At 48.5% G+C, this 16,810-nt stretch overlaps 9 protein-coding genes across 9 annotated transcripts; 5 read left to right on the forward strand and 4 right to left on the reverse strand.

The window, feature by feature from the left end:
* Positions 1–337: 337 nt before the first annotated feature.
* On the forward strand, positions 338–709 carry MGYG_09117 (hypothetical protein; the record flags this gene model as incomplete). The annotated part of the gene is made up of 1 exon (XM_003171704.1): positions 338–709. One exon carries the CDS (start codon positions 338–340, stop codon positions 707–709), a length of 372 nt encoding a protein of 123 aa, XP_003171752.1.
* Positions 710–1,947: 1,238 nt separating this feature from the next.
* MGYG_06299 (zinc finger protein 32) lies at positions 1,948–3,998 on the forward strand (the record flags this gene model as incomplete). The annotated part of the gene is made up of 4 exons (XM_003171705.1): positions 1,948–3,138; positions 3,208–3,261; positions 3,322–3,495; positions 3,561–3,998. 4 exons carry the CDS (start codon positions 1,948–1,950, stop codon positions 3,996–3,998), a joined length of 1,857 nt encoding a protein of 618 aa, XP_003171753.1.
* Positions 3,999–5,332: 1,334 nt separating this feature from the next.
* On the reverse strand, positions 5,333–6,402 carry MGYG_06300 (mitochondrial FAD carrier protein FLX1; the record flags this gene model as incomplete). The annotated part of the gene is made up of 3 exons (XM_003171706.1): positions 5,333–5,913; positions 5,982–6,218; positions 6,285–6,402. The coding sequence occupies 3 exons, from the start codon at positions 6,400–6,402 to the stop codon at positions 5,333–5,335; spliced, it is 936 nt and encodes a 311-aa protein (XP_003171754.1).
* A 778-nt stretch (positions 6,403–7,180) lies between these two features.
* Positions 7,181–7,629, reverse strand: MGYG_06301 (hypothetical protein; the record flags this gene model as incomplete). The annotated part of the gene is made up of 4 exons (XM_003171707.1): positions 7,181–7,311; positions 7,375–7,403; positions 7,503–7,549; positions 7,606–7,629. The coding sequence occupies 4 exons, from the start codon at positions 7,627–7,629 to the stop codon at positions 7,181–7,183; spliced, it is 231 nt and encodes a 76-aa protein (XP_003171755.1).
* Positions 7,630–7,975: 346 nt separating this feature from the next.
* On the forward strand, positions 7,976–9,243 carry MGYG_06302 (splicing factor 3B subunit 4; the record flags this gene model as incomplete). The annotated part of the gene is made up of 3 exons (XM_003171708.1): positions 7,976–7,995; positions 8,055–8,430; positions 8,491–9,243. The coding sequence occupies 3 exons, from the start codon at positions 7,976–7,978 to the stop codon at positions 9,241–9,243; spliced, it is 1,149 nt and encodes a 382-aa protein (XP_003171756.1).
* A 553-nt stretch (positions 9,244–9,796) lies between these two features.
* On the reverse strand, positions 9,797–10,258 carry MGYG_09118 (hypothetical protein; the record flags this gene model as incomplete). The annotated part of the gene is made up of 2 exons (XM_003171709.1): positions 9,797–10,116; positions 10,207–10,258. 2 exons carry the CDS (start codon positions 10,256–10,258, stop codon positions 9,797–9,799), a joined length of 372 nt encoding a protein of 123 aa, XP_003171757.1.
* Positions 10,259–10,811: 553 nt separating this feature from the next.
* MGYG_06303 (ribosomal protein L28e) lies at positions 10,812–11,816 on the forward strand (the record flags this gene model as incomplete). Its single annotated transcript, XM_003171710.1, has 5 exons — positions 10,812–10,866; positions 11,005–11,099; positions 11,178–11,201; positions 11,385–11,509; positions 11,639–11,816. The coding sequence occupies 5 exons, from the start codon at positions 10,812–10,814 to the stop codon at positions 11,814–11,816; spliced, it is 477 nt and encodes a 158-aa protein (XP_003171758.1).
* A 1,488-nt stretch (positions 11,817–13,304) lies between these two features.
* Positions 13,305–14,834, forward strand: MGYG_06304 (malate dehydrogenase; the record flags this gene model as incomplete). The annotated part of the gene is made up of 8 exons (XM_003171711.1): positions 13,305–13,317; positions 13,403–13,434; positions 13,520–13,630; positions 13,694–13,781; positions 13,866–14,243; positions 14,320–14,404; positions 14,480–14,624; positions 14,694–14,834. The coding sequence occupies 8 exons, from the start codon at positions 13,305–13,307 to the stop codon at positions 14,832–14,834; spliced, it is 993 nt and encodes a 330-aa protein (XP_003171759.1).
* A 685-nt stretch (positions 14,835–15,519) lies between these two features.
* MGYG_06305 (hypothetical protein) lies at positions 15,520–16,449 on the reverse strand (the record flags this gene model as incomplete). The annotated part of the gene is made up of 4 exons (XM_003171712.1): positions 15,520–15,690; positions 15,766–15,855; positions 15,928–16,045; positions 16,130–16,449. The coding sequence occupies 4 exons, from the start codon at positions 16,447–16,449 to the stop codon at positions 15,520–15,522; spliced, it is 699 nt and encodes a 232-aa protein (XP_003171760.1).
* Between the last annotated feature and the right edge of the window lie 361 nt (positions 16,450–16,810).

The raw sequence follows: 16,810 nt of genomic DNA on the forward strand, positions 1-16,810 counted from the left end.
AAGCCTTAGGCTCGATTTAGGTGCTCTCGGCTGCATACTGAGTCTCCATAGACTTGAACTCTAGCCCGCTTTTCATAGCCAAACATGGATGCTGGCCGCCAGATCACAAATCCTGCATCTGAGCTTGCTTTCGTCCACACCCCCTTCTCCCCTTCTGCCCCTAAAGAGTCCACTTTTTTTTTTCTCCCACCCTCTTTTTTTTAATCTTTTCTTGTGCTACCCATCTGGTATTATTTAGGTGTTTGAATCCGTGCGATCCCTAGCTCATTCGTCGGAAACGTTAGACCATCCCTCTGCCATGACGATAAATTAATCAGGATCCGTTCTCTGTTCGGTGATGCAGAGAGGCAGCAGAGAAGGGCCAACACTAGAGCCAACAGAGAAAGTCAGAAAGGCAGGCAGGCAGACAGGCAAACCCACACAGAAAGAGGGAGTGACAGACCGACAGACGGAGAGAACCAGAAACTCCGCGGTACCGCCCAAAACGAAGAAGCCGAACCACTCTCATTTTCATTACACTTCCTTACATATCAAAACCTCTCCATCTCTTGGAGCATATGACCCACAGGAAGGCATCCACACAGCATCCAACCGCCAAATAGACTCGCTTCTGCATCTCACGTTCGATGAATCGCGATCTACATATACATACGCACTCCTCGCACCTGCGCACTGTTATCAAGCAACATCTCACCATCTTCGCCTATAGCTTGAGTCCCCCTGGCAATCCTATTGAAAGTGACGCCGGCTGTTAAACCCCACTCTGCAGCTTCGCTAACGTCAAGTTTCCGCGACCAAGCTTCAAGGGAGAGTTTAAGCTATCGGAAGAGAGTTTTTTTATTTCTTTCGTTCGGTATTATAACACTGCGGATTACGTCCCCGACGATTTCACCTTGAGAGAGGTGGTCATTTGCTCCATTTATATCGTTCACCTCGATTTATATCTCGTCTCTTTTTTTTTTTTCCCTTTTCCTTTTTCTTTTCCCATTCTCCTCTCCCCGCGACCAAAAAAACATACCAATGATTTATGCTTAATTTTTCCTTCTGCCGCCGATATATAATTTATACATAAGCTCCTTTTCTCCCTCCCAACCTTCCCTTTTGCGAGACTTCTTGCCCTCATCTTCAGGGAATCGAAACCCCTAGGCACCAGACAACCAGACACTGCTTGCTGCTCACGGTCTTTGTTGCCCTCTGCCTCGCCGTATCAACAGCCAATCGCCGTGCAGATCGTCGAGCCAACTTTTCCCCTTCGCCTCAGCCCAGCGAGCGACTCTTTTTTTTTTTTTTTTTTTTTGGCTCCCTTTTCCGCTTCCTCGACAAGTCACCGCCTGCTTTTCTGGCTTTCTGGCATCATCCAAGAAAGAGGACAGCACAACAACGTCGGTTTCCCACCGCAGCGTCCTTGCCATCTCGCGCCCTAGAGCTTCCTCTCGCGACTCGCCTTCGACTCTCTGTCTGTCTGGATCGATTCTTCATCGCCGACGACTCGCTTTTCTCGCTTTTTTTTTTTTCACTTCTCGTCGACTTCAACCGCATTGCCAGGACATAGCAAGACTAACAGCAGAAGCCTTCATACCAACTGGCCAGTATCCGCGCGAGGATATCAAACAAGCGGCCAGAAGAGCATCGAGAAACAACATAGTTGAATCGTGAAGAAGAAGAAAAAAAGGAAAAGAAAAAAAGAAAAGAAAAAGAAAATATTCACCGAGCAGCACGACTACGAAAAAGAAACATAAGAGAAAAAGCACCCAGCAGGCAAAAACAAATAATTACACTCGTCGTCTCTCAACCCCAGGCCGTTGGATCGTTGTTCATTCCTTCAGCACTGGACAGCTACACCTGTTGACGTCCAAAAAGCTCGTCGACTGCTTCAAATCTCGCTTTCCGCCCGGGGGATGTGGTTCGGCCACCACACTTGGAGCATCGATATCATTGTGATCCAAAATGGAGACGGCAGTGCCTGTTCCGTGTACCTTTTCGAGCCATGATCTGGCTAATGTCACTCATCGACGCATGATGGCACCTCATCATGAGCAAAACATCACTTACTACTCGAACCCAGCGCTCTCGTACGCGGCCCCGATCCAGTCGTCCTCGCTCGACTTCGGCCATATTTTGAACACCAACCAACATCCTGCGGCATCCTACCACGGATTCTTTGGGCAAAACCACTCGCAGCAGCAACCGCCGCCTCCACAGCAGCAGCAGCAGCAACAACAACACCCTCATCATCCGCAGCACCATCCGCAGCACCCACAACAGCAACACCCTCATCAACAACATCAACCACACCCTCAGCATCCGCAGCATCAGCCTCATCAGCCTCACCCATCCCACCAACCTCATCAACCTCATCCATCGCACCAGCAGCATCAACCTCACCAACCGCACCAGCAGCAGCAGCATCAACCGCACCCGCACCATACACAGCACCCACAGCAGCAACCACCACCGCCCCCGCATGCGCAACATCCGCAGCATCCGCAGCATCACCCTCACCCACAACAGCAACAACAACATCAGCAGCCCCAACCGCAACCCCAGCCGCACTTGCCACCTTCTCAATCACGGTTGCCACCAAGTCAGCCAGCTGCTTTGCAACAGCCCATTCAGGAACCTCGACATGCAAAGAATGGCGTCTCGCGTATGGTTGGGACACCAGCCACACGGGTCGAGGAAACTCAGCCTGCGCGCGCCCCAATGGATCAGCCACCTCGAAGTGCTGAGATTAGCAAGCTGCCTTCTCCGCCAGGTAGCAAGCCAGAGGTCGAGTTCTCTACTGAAATTGACACTCTCATGAGGGCAATCCAATCGAAACCGCGAGCTACGTCCCAAACCCAGCTACAACTGCCACCGCTCCAAAAGTTCAACAATGGCGCGTCTACGTCGGGTAATGTTGCCATGCATGGAGGTGCTCCCGAATGGGCCCAACCAAACTATGGTGCCCCCATATCACAAGACCAGGCCCAACAGATGCAACAACCTGGCTACGCTCCTCATCAGCAAACCCGGGGTGCTTCGAAGCAAAAGTCGCGACGCAAATACGAGTGTACTCTTCCTGACTGCCGCAAAAATTTCACCCAGAAGACTCATCTGGATATTCACATGCGAGCTCACACTGGTGATAAACCATTCGTATGTAATCCTCATCAGACTATCCATCTTAATCTTGTTTGAAAGTACTGACTCGGGTAATGAATATAGCTCTGCAGCGAGCCAGGCTGTGGTCAACGATTCTCTCAACTAGGAAATCTTAAGGTAAGTTGGCTATAATCATGGCCTGACATTATCGAATTTAGCTAAAGTTGTCCTGTCTAGACTCATGAGCGGCGGCACACAGGGGAGAAGCCTTATTCCTGTGACATCTGCCACAAGCGTTTTGCTCAGCGAGGGAACGTTCGTGCCCACAAGATCACCCATGATCAAGCAAAGCCATTTACGTGCAGGCTGGATGACTGTGGAAAGCAGTTCACTCAACTAGGAAACCTCAAAGTATGTACCTGACTAGAAAAAAGTTTCTCTGAGAAGCTTAAACTAAGACGCTAACATTACCATAGTCTCACCAAAACAAGTTCCATGCACAGACTCTACGAAACCTCACTATGCGTTTCGCCATGATAACCGAACCTGATAGAATGAACCCTCAGGACGCGGAGCTGTGGGAGTACTTTGCCATGCTCTATAAAAATAGCAACAAGGGAATCAAAGGTCGTGGAAAGGACCGTCGCGTTTCGTCAACCGCCAAAACCCGCGCGAATTCTACGAAGACAACCACCTCAGACGCCGCCGCCAATAATATCATCAGTTCCGCGCCTGCTCCTGCTCCTGCTGCTCCATCAAGTAGCAGGATGCCCACACACCAACTCCCACTTGGTAGTGAAGAAGAGGCCAAGCTAATGCGAGACAGAAGCTACCACCGTGGTACTTACCTTGGGACACCCAGCAGTGATGACGTTGAATTTCATGAACAGATGTATCAACGAGGCGGGCACTGACTAGGTTCCTTTGGGAGGGATAAACTGTTGAACGGCACCGCGACTGTCAATACCAGTGTGGTGGCTCGTCAACCTCCTAATAATATACCACTATAAGATAAGAAAAAAACTTAAAAAAATCGAATAAAAAAAGGGACAGAAACCGAGCACAGTTATGGGTATCTGGAGTACATAAAGGCGGGTTTGGAGCATTTGGAGGAAGTGTTACCGCAAAAAATACGACGAAAAAGCACCCGGCTCTGCCAACTATCCCCCTTTCTTTCTTTGTTTATGCCAGCAAGAAGGAAAGGACACCAACGCATTTCTATTCTTGCGTTTCGACCCCACAGCGAGAGGAATAATTGCTTAATTCCATATCTTTTTCTTTTTTCAATATTTCTGCGACTACTAACCGCTCGGCTCTATTGCATTGTTTATGGAGGGGACTTGCGTTTTTATCTCTTCCTTTCCTTTCCCTTTCCTTTCAATGGCCCTTTTTTCCTTTCAATACAATGCATGAGCAGCTAGCATACCTTGACTTTATTCTTTTCTATTTCTTTTACTTGGCTTCTTTGCTTTCTGTGCTCAAGCTTTTGCCTGGCTGTAGTTTCATACCATTATACCAATCTGTTTTGTTACCTTTATACCAACCCTACCCTATCAATTAAAGCTCCTTGCGTGCATGTACCTACCAAACTCCTCTTGCGTCCCGCCATCACTTCCTGCCGTCTCTGTACTTGTCCAGATCCTGATTTCGGCTTCTATCCTATCAACAGCCCCCTTCGAATAATCTCATACGTGTCTGCCAATTCCCTATCTACATTTTAGCCAAAACTCCTTAGTTTTTCTACTTGAATGTTAACATTGCTATACTTTCCTACATCCTTTTATTGCTCCTGATTGTCTAGATAGTTATGAGGGAAAACTACGCCTAGACTACTTCAAAAGCTGTTATTTCTAACTTGCCCGTTCTCACTGAACCAGGGCATCCCTGGTAATGTCATAACTGGAAGATATTGCGCTGAGACATGGAAAAGAAAGCGGACGCTGTGCCACTTCCGCCGCGGTGGCATACTTGAACGATCATGGATGGTTGATCAGCAGAAGTAATGAATGCTAGGTTTTGTTTTACATGCACATGTCATTATATCGTTACTCCAACGGGCGACTGCAGCACATCAAACTCTTTCTCGAGCCACCGGTTCAGGTAGCCACCTAGCGAAAGAAGAAAAGAAAGACGTAAGGGCGTTTGTTGTTCCTGCATGGTGTACCCCGTTTGTTGGTTTGCCCTCGCCTTCCGTATGTGGATGAGTTGAAAAGGAGAGGTGAAAATCCTCCGCGGAGTGAATAACCCATCATTTATCTGTCCTGAGATATACCCTTGCATTTTCATATACAAGGAAAGTAACCCATGTACTGGGTAAAACGCGGACCAGGTTCGGTCCCAGGCCTTTATAGAACCCAGACAATCCTTCCGTGCGTAATATCTGTACAAACGCATCTCGTACGCCCTTGTAGGTCCCCCTAGCGTCATATGTTTGCAAACGGGCTCGAAGAACTTGATACGGATACGTCACGCCCCCGGCAAAGATTTTTGATATCCCCGAAAGAAGGAGGTAGTCCATATTGCTCAGGGTCTTGAGCTGTGTTGAAGATGCATCAGTTGGTTCCGGGTGTCCCCCCGAGGAATTAGCTTGAGCCATCCGTGTTCGATATCTCTTAAGCTGCTCGTAGGCCATGAATTGCAGAGCACCGTGGCATACTCCAAACATAGCTGGTACTAGACCCTGATAGAACCCAGTGAAGCCTTCAGTGCGGTATATTTGTTGAAATCCAGACATCATGGACCGGTAGGCACCCGGCACATGAGCGCCTGTGGAGAGCATCCGCGTCTTGATAACCCATATTGGATTGGTGAGAATGGTGGTCAGCACCCCTGAAAGCATATAAATGTCAGTTATGAAGAGGCCTTTGGGGTATGTATATGAGGATATCTCAACGTACCGGACGTTCCGGATGCCACAAAATAATCCAACGAAGTAAGGCTATCAGTTCCGCGAGCAACGCTTAAGAGCTCCTTAACCTCGCCATACCATAGGAAATATAATCCCCAGCTCACAGAGTTTCCGACAAGATTGGGTGTAAGCCCTCGATAGAACGCCTTTATTCCACCCTCATTGCGCGAAATGCTACGTATAATGCGGAGTGAATTACCAATTCGTGAGGAAGAAAACCGGTCCACTGTAAATGAACGATTGGCGCAAGGTTAGCCCTGGGATTTTGAGGAATTGCATTGACATTCCATACCTTGGAGCCGTGTCTTGACAATGTCAAGTGGATGGACGACGAGCGTCGAGCAAACGCCGGCAGTAAAGCCGGCTATCGTTTCGACCACCGACGGGGAGAGACCATTTTTGTCATTCATTAACCCTTTGTAGCTGTAATTTCTTGATAATGTTCGGCTTATAGTTGTGGTTCTCTGTCGTAGTCTAGCACCGTAGTCTTCGTAGTCTTCGAGCAGATTTTGATAGAGCAACCTAGTTGACTAAAGGGAGGACTACCTTTTTCTTTTTTTTCTTTTTTTTTTTTTTTTTTGTTGCCGAGCGGCTGAGTTCTTTTGACCGAAGATCTTATTCAATATGGAGTACTTATTCCAGGTCAATTACGCTTGAATATTCTCTGGCTGAGTGTGTAGTTAGTTTGCCTTGTAGCTTTGTGTCTCCTGGCTCTTATGCGCGTGTATCTACGAATATAAAGAAACACCGATAGCCCGTTGTATATAATACCCATTTATAACTAACAGTAGATCTAAGCATGGTCTATTGTAGGCCAGAGAGCAACCGGGTCCCTGTTGATTTGGTGTCTTTGTTGGCAATGCCATGTTCTGATTGGACTCAATATTAAAAATGCTGTGCTCGATTGATAAAGTATAGTAATACAGGAAGAAAGGAAACGGAGATATTCGACAGTAGAAAAAGGACGGCGTTCCGCTCTCGCAATGGTCGTAAACGTATATGCGGCAATGCTGCCGCATGGATCCGGTCCAAATAGCTGGGCTGACCGGTCATTTGAGGGGAAGAACAGAATCGCGTTTGCACAAGGCCTCAAGCCTGTATAGCCGGAATTGTATTATTTCCAGTCATTCGTATAGAACACCGCCGTCTGTATAATCATACGCCTTTCCATGCCGTCCTTAAAAGTGTTCATCGTAGAGGTTTATGCGAGAGGAGAGAGGAGTCTAACGAGAAGCCGCGTAAGTTTGAGAGGTCAATAGGAATCCGGAGGTTGATATCGTACTTGAAAAGAGCCGGTCGTGGCTCGCTATATGTGTATCCTGATGGAATGTTAGCCAATTGATACTGGTTAAGATATTGATATCAGCATGCTAGTCACTTACCAAGGTAGACAATCAATGGAAGATATCCACTAAACAGCCATCAAACGGCGGTCGTTAGCCCTCCAAATCGCAGATCCATTGGAAATGGTATGCTGGAGACCTCAAGATGAGGTCTTTGGTTCACTTACTAGTGAATAGCAACCCGCGAAACGTCGATGACCTTGGAGATGCGCTCCTATACTCATGTCAGACGAGGACTCAGCCAGATAGCAGCAACGGCAGATGTCTTACCTTTGTCTCTTCGGAAAACTGCATCATCTTGTCTTTTCCTTTGATATGTCGTACTGAGCCGTCTAAAAAAGAGAATTCAACAGCGTTGGTTGTTTTATTTGGTCAAAATGTAGAAGTTCGTTCTTTTCTGTTTCGCCGAAGCATCAAAAAGACTGCAAGATCTCGAAAAAAAATTAGTTTGCTTCGTTTCTTGGCATTCAACTTTGGTTCCTTTTTCTGTCTTTACTTTCAACCATGCGAATAATTTGAACAACGAACGCATTGAAAAAGACCTTGGAGAGCTTAGCGACGGGAGGAAAAAGGAACCGTGAAGCTTGTCGCACATTTTATCTACGGTCATTTGCTCGTTTGTTAGTTTCAAGCGGCAATCATGTCTGGCGCAAGGCATTGGTAGGTACCATCCCCGTTGCGCGCAATTCAGACAGACAGCTAACTACGGGACTTCTTAGGGAGCAAGACAAGGAGGCTACCGTGTATATTGGTAACCTCGATGAGCGGGTTACAGATAAGCTGGTATGGGAGTTAATGCTCCAGGCTGGTCGTATTGTTAACGTACACCTCCCAAAAGACCGCGTCACGCAGACACACCAGGGCTACGGCTTCGTCGAGTTCAACAGCGAAGAGGACGCAGAATATGCGTCGAGGATCATGAACCAAGTCCGTCTGTACGGAAAACCCATTCGAGTCAACAAAGCATCTGCCGATAAGCAGAAAGCAGTCGAAGTTGGCGCAGAGCTATTCGTTGGCAACCTGGATCCCATGGTTACAGAGCAGGTGCTATACGATACCTTTAGTCGATTTGGATCTCTAATATCACTTCCTAAGGTTGGTTTTCCACTGTCTAACACGTCTTTATGGAGATCTTGTACTAAATGCGGACTCTAGGTTGCTCGAGACGATTCAAACTTGTCCAAAGGTTATGGATTCATATCGTTCTCGAACTTTGAAGCTTCCGATGACGCTATTGCCAACATGAACGGACAGTACCTTATGAATAAAGAGATATCCGTACAATATGCCTACAAGAAGGACGGTAAGGGAGAGAGACATGGTGACGAGGCGGAGAGAATGCTCGCTGCTCAGGCCCGGAAACACAATGTCCAGCCTCAGGCGCAACAACCAATACCACCTCAATTTGCTGGTGGCGCCCCTGCCGGCCCTGGCGGTTCTATGAATGCCGGTGGACAGAACGTACCTCCTGCGGTGCCGGTGGCGGCAGGGATGGATGCTGAACAACAACGGCCACCGATCAACGTTGGACCAGCACCACCGGACTTTGGCGCAGGCAGAGGCATGGCCCCCGTGATGAATGGGGGATATCCGAACATGAACATGGCTGGTCCGCTCCCACACCACCGCGCACCGCACGCACCTCATACACCTCATACACCACACGCACCACCTCACCCTCCTCAACCACTAGTCACACCTCCCCCCGGGCTTCCTGCCCGCCCTCCGCCATCACAAGCTGGCTATGGCGGACCTCCCCCAGGGTTCCCCGCCCAGCCGCCTCGATTTGGCCAGCCTCCGCCGGCAGTTTTGCCCCCCCCGCCAGTAGGAGGCCCTCCTGGCCCTCCTGGCCCACCCGGTCAACTCCCACCCGGATTCCAGCAACAGGGGTACGGCCGTGGCCGTTGAATTTGCAAATAACCCAAGAAGCTCTAAAAGAATTATACATCATGGGAGGTAATTTGATCCTCTGAAGCATCTGTATACACGGACACGTCCCGGCTACGCCTCTTGTCTTTTGAGGCTTTTTAAAGTTAGGCTCTCCTTTCGCTGTATCCAAAAGGGTGCCTGTTGGTGGAATACGAGAGAGCGTGTCAAGAGCCCTGTTTTGGCTATGTGCAAATTGTTGCAAGTGGAATATATGAAGGATGGCTATTAATACAATACAGGCAAAAAAAACAAACGAAGGGGAAACCAAACAAATGGCCAATGCTGGAGAAGAACAGGTCAAGGAAATAGGTCCGGACAGGAACAGTGAAGAGAAGTAGCGGATAGCCACTACATATCCATAGGAAGTGTGAGGAATGGAATCAATGTAGGAAATTAGAACAAAATGCAAAACACCGTGCTCCTGTGCTCCGTTCTCAAGAAAGTTAAAGGAAAAGATTATAAACGAAGGTTTGGGGAAGCAAACGCATTATCTCAGCTGAGGGACTGCGCAGATTCGACGCTAGCCCGTCCGTCATGAGAATGACACAAATTTCGGATCTTGCGGTCTCCCATCAGGGCCAATATTGTTCTTCGCAAATCGTTGCTCAGTATATATCCGTCTTGCTTCATTGAAATCGACCTTTTTACTCCGCATTATCCGCAGAACTTCTGACTTGCCGCGCTTATCTAGACCAGCGCGTGAGTCTCCCTCCACGATGTTGTCTGCAAGGTTAAAGTCAGCGGAGGACAGGCCGGCTTCAGCATCTCCCCGGAAACTTGTAGGCAGTTGGGTATAGATGTATCCTGGTATAGGGAGGTGAGGGAGCCAGCGTTCGCGGGTATAGAAGGCTGCTATACACGGTATTAGCATCAAAGGTCAAACTCCAGCGGTGTCCGAGACATGGAAGCCTAGAGGGTTTGTAAGAGATATCTTTAACTTACCTGCAACAGCTAAAAAGGCGAAAAAGGTCAGTGAGTAGTAGAAGTAGCCCATGACGCCGATAAATTAGGCAGACCAGGGATCCCGCGTCGGGCTGTGGATAAGAAAGACTAAGTCCGTTTTGAGGGACCTGAGGTAACTGCTGCAGAACTCGGTCTAGTACAGCGGTATATCGATATATCGAGCAGATGAGAACGAGTGTAAGAGTGGCACCCGCCCCTCGATGTTTCTTTCACTTGGTTGAATATTGTTGTCAGTATGTTTTATCTTGCTCTGCGCTGTCTCTCTTTCTCTGCCCTTTTCGTGTTATCGACGGCGTTTAGCCTGCGATAGATTACATAATGAGACACGTGTCTGTTACATAATACATGAGTCATCCTCTAAACTCGAACAGGCCAAGTTAGCGAGGGCGTCCCAGTCAGGAAGGTTAGCCGCGTGCCAAGACCATTTGGCTGGGCATCTCAAAAAAATACACACAACAAAAATTAGTCGCAAATTGAGAGCAAAAGAAAGGGAAGAAAGGGATACCAAGTTCAAGCAAGTCAACCAACCACCAAACCCTTCGTCTCCCTTCACCAGACCACCCGATCCTCCTTCCCTAGACGCCATGGCTACCTCCGCCCGCCCTAACGTGTCCGACGACTTGGTCTGGGGCATTGCCAGTACGAATTCCTTCCCTGTTTCTTGCTAGAGGTTTTGAATGTTGCGGCAACGAGGCAAAATGTGTTGCAGATGGAGATGCGCGCGGTTAGATGTACGGATGAAGCTGATAAGAGTGGTTATTTTTTTCGAATGATTAGGAACCCAGAATGCTTTCCTCGTGAAGCGAAAGTGTGCTGGTGGTGTTCAGTTCTCCCGTGACCCATTGAACTTGGTCAACAAGCACTCCAGAAAGGTTGGTTAACCCTCTGGATGATATACATATATGGGCTCCTTTTAGGATGGCTGTGCTGACTGGTTATCTTTGCTATAGTATGCTGGTTTCGTCAACTCCAAGGTATCTATCCACCCGCACATCTTGACAATCGATGTTTGCTTTGCGCTACATATAAAGAGAAGGGAATCGGGATATTTAAACCGGAAGAGGAAGAGGAGGGATCTTGGAGGTCTTTGCAGCGCAGAATGAGCATCGAATGGACTGGTTACAATTTTCTGACACGGCTTTTGTTGGTTATAATAGGCTGTCGGTATCCAGGCTGGTGAGAACGGCGGTGTTACCGTCACCTCCAAGAGACCAGAGACCTCCAACAAGCCCGGCTCCAACACCTACACTGCTACCCACGGCTCCGGCACCTCCAACCGCAAGTAAGGATAACCCCCGACATTCCACATCGGCTGTCTACCTCCATACTCTATGGAGATAGCCCATGAGCGAGAGAGCGCAGTCCACTTTTGAATGAGCAGCCTGCTAAACATATGTGTTTTTTTGTATAGGGTATACAAGGCTGTTGCCAACCGAGCTGTAGGCGGTGGATACCGAGCGGACCTCCGCCCTGAGGCCGTTCGCCGTGCCAGTGCCATCAGACAATCCCAGCGACCAAAGAAGGACAGCCCTGAGAAGAAGCTCAGAGGCGCCAAGGCCCGAAAGGCCGCTGCTGAGAAGGATGCTTAGATGAGATTTGAGAGTTGGTGAGAGTTGGGAGATGAGGGAAGCTGGAAGCGTGTTGCTGTGAACCCTGGAGATAATGTTTTACTACTGTCTCCCAGCCCACCCGAGCTATACTTACATAGTTAGGGGCATGACACAAATAAATTAAAAATAAATACGAATCACGGCTGCGTATTGATACCATATGATGGGTGTTTCTATTGTTTTTTATCTTTTTACCCTGTGTTTGCATTCACAGCCTTGCTGGAATTCGCGATGTGTCAATGATATTGCTATAATTATCTCGAAACATCTGCAGGTTTACCTCTGGACCAACGCTGGGCGAGTATGACGTCTATAATTACTCCCGTTCTCGTCGGCCAGGCGCACAGACAATGTATCGGACAGTTTCCGTGTAAGCAGGGCCAGACTAAAGCTCCCTAAACCCCCACTGCGCCTTCGAGCACCCTAGCCATGCATGGTAAAAGTGGCGTACTCCGTCGAAGCGCGCTCGCCCTGCTTCCGTCGACGAGAATCGGAATAATCCGTAACGATTCGTTCCGTGCCAGGGTGGATTGGTTAACGAGCATTCCATCTCCTCAATGCCTCGGCTCAGCTCACGGGGTGTCGCCATGCGTAACAAGACGGCCTGATATATGTTATCCATCTCTACATACAACGACCCTTGAAGGGCGCGACTGGACATGGTACCACGGAGTGCTAGTTAGTCCATAGAGACGACGTCGAGTGTCTATGCGGACCATTGCTTTTTTCTATGGCTTCGATTCAAGCTTTCGCGCGCCGCGTTCCTGGAGCTCGAGAGTGGGGCCTGGCATGCATCCGATATCGAGCCTGTCAATCATGACGATGGCATTAGAAGAGCTGGAGAGCGTCCGACTGCTCCCTGGGCGACGGAGGGACTCTCGCCGCAGCCTGGCAGCCTGTCTCCTCTGGTCGTGATATCGGTCGAGCAGCCAGAGAAGACATCCCAACCCGCCAAGCAGGATGCACAGCAACCAAACCAGGCCTCACGTGATGGTGATGATTGGGTAGATGTGCAGAGCTCCTTGCGAGCTGCCATGTTCTCGCGTAGAAGATCAATAGCCAGGTAAAAGAAGAAGCAAGGCAGGGGCCTCTCTATCAATCATCTGTATAGTTGAGTAAAGCGAGCCTGCAAGAAGCAAAAGCAGGAGGCAAAAGGCAAAGAAGCAGGAAAGAGGAAGCTTCCCTCTTATCGGCTGAGTCAGCAGCATGTGACCCTAGCCGCGGGCTGATAAACTCCGCAAAAGGAAACTTGAGACCTTTTTCTCTTCTCCTTCTTCTTCTGCTTCTTCTCCAACTTCAACTGCGACTTCAACTTCATTCTCTTCTCCAGCTTCAGTCTCTCCAGCTCGACGACCAGCTTCAGTCCTCTAAGTGCGTATGTGCGTGTGTTCGTGTGTTGTGTCTAGATGCTAATTGTCCTCTGCAGCTTGTTTGTCATAGTTCCCCGCTTCCGTCCAAGCAGTAACCATGGTTAAAGCAGGTGAGATTCCAGTTCCTGACCCAATGCTTAGAGAGTATATCCGTTTCGTCGAAGGTGTTCTAACTGTGTGCTTCTTGCTAAATAGCTGTTCTCGGTGCTTCTGGTGGCATTGGCCAGGTTGGTAGTCCTGCTGATTTGAGAGTCTTGTTGGCCTTGGAGTGGGGGTGGGTGAGCTGACCGGTTGAACCCCTCGGGTATACAGCCTCTGTCCCTTCTGTTGAAGATCTGTCCTCTCGTCGAGGAGCTCGTCCTTTATGATGTCGTCAACAGTCCCGGTGTTACTGCCGATCTCTCTCACATTTCTACCACTGCCGTAAGTTGCCCTCTATGTACTAGAGTCCATGGCATCTCCGGACTAACTTATGTGGTTGATAAGAAAACCTCTGGCTACTTGCCAAAGGACGACGGCTTGAAAAATGCCCTCACCGGCTGTGATATCGTCCTCATCCCAGCCGGAATTCCACGTACGTAATCTCAAACACCCTGACACTCACCCCTTTTCGGCACCTGTTTCGTCTGGTTTCTGTTACTAACAGTCTGACATATAGGCAAGCCCGGTATGACCCGTGACGACCTCTTCGCTGTCAACGCAGGAATTGTGAGAGATCTCGTCCAGGGTGTCGCTGAATTCTGCCCCAAGGCATTTATCCTCGTCATCTCCAACCCTGTTAACTCCACTGTCCCAATTGCTGCCGAGGTACTCAAGAAGGCTGGTGTTTTCGACCCCAAGCGTCTTTTCGGTGTCACTACTCTTGACATCCTCCGTGCGGAGACTTTCGCCCAGAAGTACACTGGCGTAAAGAACCCCTCTGATGCTACCATCCACGTTATTGGAGGACACTCTGGCGAGACCATTGTCCCAGTCTACAGCTTGGCTAAGCCAGCTGCTGAGATCCCAGACAGCGAATATGCTGATATCATCAAGCGTGAGTCCTCGATAGACATTCAGTTTCCTTCCTTAGTTTTCTATGGGCCATCACTAAGACGGGTTTATCACGACAGGTGTCCAGTTCGGTGGTGATGAGGTCGTTAAGGCCAAGGACGGTGCTGGCTCTGCTACCCTGTCTATGGCTTATGCTGGTTACCGGTAAGTCGAATTTTTCTTTTTGCTTCCAGACATCGTTAGATTAGAAACCTAAGCTGACCGAGGCGATGTCTATAGCTTTGCTCTGAGTGTGATTAAGGCTGCCAAGGGCGAGAAGGGTATTGTTGAGCCCACTTTCGTCCACCTCGAAGGCATCAAGGGTGGTGATGTCATTAATAAGGAGACTGGCCTTGAGTACTACTCCATGCCAGTTGAACTCGGAGTGCGTATATTCATGACTGAGACCTCCTTTATCTTCCCTTCCAGTGGTATAGCTAACAATTTGATATAGCCATCCGGTGCTGAGAACATCATCAACATCCTCCCCAACGTCAACGACAGAGAAAAGGCACTCCTTGAGGTCTGCAAGACCGGCCTCCAGGGCAACATTGCCAAGGGAATCAGCTTCGTCCAGAACCCTCCACAAAAGTAAAACACACCCACCTCACTTCCAGCTGCCCCTGAAGCTCCTGCTTTCCATCCTTTGGTGTCGCGTTTATCGGATCATCCTTGGTTGTCTGTTGCTTCTTCCCATCCATCCACTTTACTCGTGGCCTTCCTAGGCTACATCACGGCCCACAACCTATGGCGAATTGTTACTAACCAAACACCCTGTCTCCCGGCATATAGGCTGTAGGTCAGGAGAGAACATACATAGGCTCTGAGTGACCGAAAAAGGCCTGGTTTCTTTTCATTCATCCGTAAGAACGAGCAAGGGCGCATGCACTGCTAGGGGGTCGCAAAAATTAGTTTGCCCAGTCATACTTCTCATTCTTTTATGTCAATATTCCATCTCCCTAGCCAGAACAGAAATATCGCTGTCAGGTTTCTCCTAAGTCGGAAGGACGAGCTGCATTTAAACAGAAAGCAAACAAATGAATAAAAATAGGGTTACACCTACTTGCACTCCCCTACTTCATCTGTTTCTAATCCTCTGCAACTGGAGGTAAACCAGGGACGGCCGTTGGGTTAAAAAGAGGACGCCAAAGAGAAATTGTATATTATGCGTGGGTATCTGTACAGCATAGATGTGGTATAGAAACAAATAGACGTGAACTATGCCTTGCCTGGTAGTTATATAAGCAATGCATTTACTATCATGAAACCGCCGTCAAGCTTCAAGCTACCATCGGTGTACCAGCGCCGGCAGTATTGGCAGTGACCGTACTATTGATAGTCTTGATCTGGAAAGTAGCCAACGGGAGATCTGAGCTTTCCGCCTGGACCGTGGCCTCGATCCCCACACTTGCGAGGGTGCCACGGATTATACCGCAGGGAAACCAAAGATACTTTAGTCGATGTTAGCCTGCATCAATCAACAAAATAGGGGGGAAAGGGGGTGCTTTGAGTGAAATATCCCGTACTGTTTGTGCACGCATAACTGCTTCACTTCTAACAGACATGCTCATGCGGATAAAGGGCCGGAAAGCATTATCCGTTAAAACATATACTCCCTATATCAAGGTAGATTGATTAGTTAATGGTCAATCAACATCAACAGGCCTGAGGTAAGTATGAAGGCTCACCCTATGATTCGTCTTCAAATTATCCACCTGTTTCCTGAACAGGATCGTCCAAAGATCTTTACATAGAAACTTAATCACATCGAGATTATCAGTAAACCGGGGCCTATCTCGAGAAAACCTGTAAAAAATCCGGCACATGTCAGCTCCCCCTTCCTATATTTTTTCGTATGGGTATACCAGTAGCAGCTGAGTTCCGCATTACCTTTCTCCCAGCCCCAGGCCGACTCTATATCCCAATGACTCCAGTCTAAAATATATAGCCTCTCGGTATTCTTCGTCATCCATAACGGCCACAGATGACTTGCTATCTTTCTCCTCTCCTTTCCCTCGTTCCTTATTTTTGGCATCTAGCGCTTCGCCTTGCTTGACTGGGGAATCCTTTTCTCCGAGCTCGAGTTCTTGGACTAATCGTTCCGCCATAGGTACAAGCTCGATTAATAATAGATCTAGGCATGATGCGTTTAGAAAGCGAGCATGAGGGTCGGAAGCGCTGAAGGGGGGTGTAGGTGTGTCGAAGGACATTATTGCGGTTTGCTTTAGTTTGTGAAGGAAGAGGCTAACGGGTCTGGTTCTGGAGATTGGTTCTTAGAGATGGAATCCAGTAAGACAGAAGGTTATCTATAAAATATTATAATTGAAAGAAATTCCAAGGGACAGCTTCGATTGATCTTCTTTCCCTTTGACGGCTGTTGTTGTGTCTTGAGCTCGTCGTAGTTAGTTTACAGATTAACTGATTTGTATTACATAATCAGCAGCTTTATTTCGACCCAAACCAACATCTGCAAACAACTGCGTGTCTGTCTTCCTATTCTACGCCTCTGGCAGACGGAGGATTGCTCGTTGACAGACGCTTGCTAGGGTTATGGAGTATAAGCAAAATTCT

This window comes from Nannizzia gypsea, genomic scaffold (genome assembly GCF_000150975.2).
Source record: "Nannizzia gypsea CBS 118893 supercont1.5 genomic scaffold, whole genome shotgun sequence".
Taxonomy (NCBI): Eukaryota; Fungi; Ascomycota; class Eurotiomycetes; order Onygenales; family Arthrodermataceae; genus Nannizzia; species Nannizzia gypsea.